General features: G+C 46.0%; 1 protein-coding gene across 1 annotated transcript; it reads right to left on the bottom strand.

The window, feature by feature from the left end:
• Positions 1 to 346: 346 nt before the first annotated feature.
• LOC119570457 lies at positions 347 to 1,072 on the bottom strand. The gene has a single exon (XM_037918181.1). It carries the CDS (start codon positions 977 to 979, stop codon positions 392 to 394), a length of 588 nt encoding a protein of 195 aa, XP_037774109.1. The 5' UTR covers positions 980 to 1,072; the 3' UTR covers positions 347 to 391.
• Positions 1,073 to 1,967: the final 895 nt, after the last annotated feature.

Below are 1,967 nucleotides of genomic sequence, written 5' to 3'. Positions count from 1 at the left end.
AACCTTTAAGAACTAAAACAATAAAAGACATCAATCATTACTTAAGAGAACGAAATAAAACACAGAAAACCTGATACACTCGACTTAGAAAATGAGGTAAAATAAAGGGAAACTTAACTAAAAGTGAGCAGGGGTAAAACGCTAATGAAAATAAAAAGGAGATCTGGACACCCCATCTGGATTCTGCTGTGTCTCTCTGAGGCGAGGTTTGAAGAACCTCCACAATCCTCCCATAACCATGGGTCGAAGCAGAAAGCGGAGACAACCTGAAACAGAAGAAAGGTTGGCCTGAGCCCCGTTACTTGCCTCAATAGACTAACATAGTGCAGATAGCTGAACGTGTCTTGCACATTAAATCATAAACAGACAATACAAACAATACAAAAAGGAGTTAGTGCTGCATCATCTGCTCATCTGGGTGCAGGTTTCTTGAGGGTCGCGTGTCTCGGCAGTCACGCCTATCGGCATCAAACCCTGGCTCCATCACCAGAGAGGTCAGCACAGCAACCCAAGGGTCGTTTGCGTCTGGGTTTGGCGGGTTCGGATCATCTCTATCATCATCCTCTTCTCCATCACTGTCACTCGTGCCATATGACAGTTCTGCCGGTGGATGATAAGCCTTCAGGTGATTCAGGTGGGCTTTTAACTGGACTTCTGTTTCGAGGTCTTCAATCTCAAAAGCAACTGGACCTAGTCGTCTCGTAATCCTGGCAGGACCTCTCCATTTCCTGGTGAGAGGAGGTAGACCGCCCATCTTGTGCCTGTGCTCAAAGTACCACACCAATGCACCTTCAGTCGGCTGGAATTCCACCTTCTTTCCTTTGTCGTACTGCTTTCCATAGACTTGACGTGCTTCCTTTGAGGCTTTCACAGCTGCTTGACGGGCCTCTTGTAAACGTGCTTGCAAATTTATGTTTTCATCAAACACGGCTTCATTGGTGAGACCAATCTGGAAGTTAGCATGGCGGCCTGTTAGCATATACAGGGGTTGCTCTCCAGTCGTCCGGTGAATAGCCGAATTGATCTGCAGCCGTAACTCAGGAACAAATTGGTGCCAGGTTCGTGGGCGATCATTCACAAATGTGGTAAGAGCAGACTTCACCACACGATTTGTACGCTCAATCATTCCATTTGCTTGAGGATGGTAGCGAATGGTGTAGTGGTTGTGGCGTGTATTAATTTAGTGAGTTCCTGGAACATGTTACTTACAAACTGGACTCCATTGTCGGTCGGGATAACCCTAGGAGGGCCAAAGAGGGTTATCCAATGGTCCAGAAAGGCTCGGTGGACAGTGGCAGCAGAAATTTTTCCTCAGCGGTATGATCTGCAAATACCATGAATGCTGGTCTATGATGGATAATGCCCAGCGGACTGGAATGCTAGGCCCAAAGTCCATAATGTCCATCGAGACTCGTTCCAATGGAAATCTAGCCAAAGGTGTGTCAGCCATAGGAACTTTCTGCCTGTCACCTCTAGATTGTTGGCAAATCTCACAACACTCGACATAATGTCTTACATCTTTCAGCATGTTTGGCCAGTAGAACATTGACCTTGCATTTTGAAATGTTCGATAGATACCTGGGTGGGAGGCTAGTGGAGGCAGGTGCGATGCTTTTAATGCCGAGTTTCGGAGAGTGACTGGAACCACTAGTTGGTAAGTAACCCGATCTGGTAGGTGCTTCAACCGATAGAGAACACCTTCCTTCAGCTCAAAATCAGCAAGAGGAAGAGGAAGTTTCTTTGCTGGTACATTTCCCCCTTGCAGATAAATGTAAATCTCTGCAAGCTGAGGATCTGCTTTCTGTTCTTCTGCTAGGTTTTCAGGTGAGAGCTCTGTGATTGTCAGCTTTGCAACTTGTCTGGACAGTAAATCTGGGACTTTATTCATGGGACCCTCTTTGTATCGTATGTTAAAATTGTAAAAAGACAAGTCATGGGCAAACCTCGTCATTCTTGGAGACTTAGTT

The sequence above is a fragment of the Penaeus monodon genome, unplaced genomic scaffold, assembly GCF_015228065.2.
Source record: "Penaeus monodon isolate SGIC_2016 unplaced genomic scaffold, NSTDA_Pmon_1 PmonScaffold_2757, whole genome shotgun sequence".
Classification (NCBI taxonomy): domain Eukaryota; kingdom Metazoa; phylum Arthropoda; class Malacostraca; order Decapoda; family Penaeidae; genus Penaeus; species Penaeus monodon.
The sequence above is the reverse complement of the archived record's forward strand: the minus strand, read 5'-3'. Positions and strand labels throughout refer to the sequence as shown.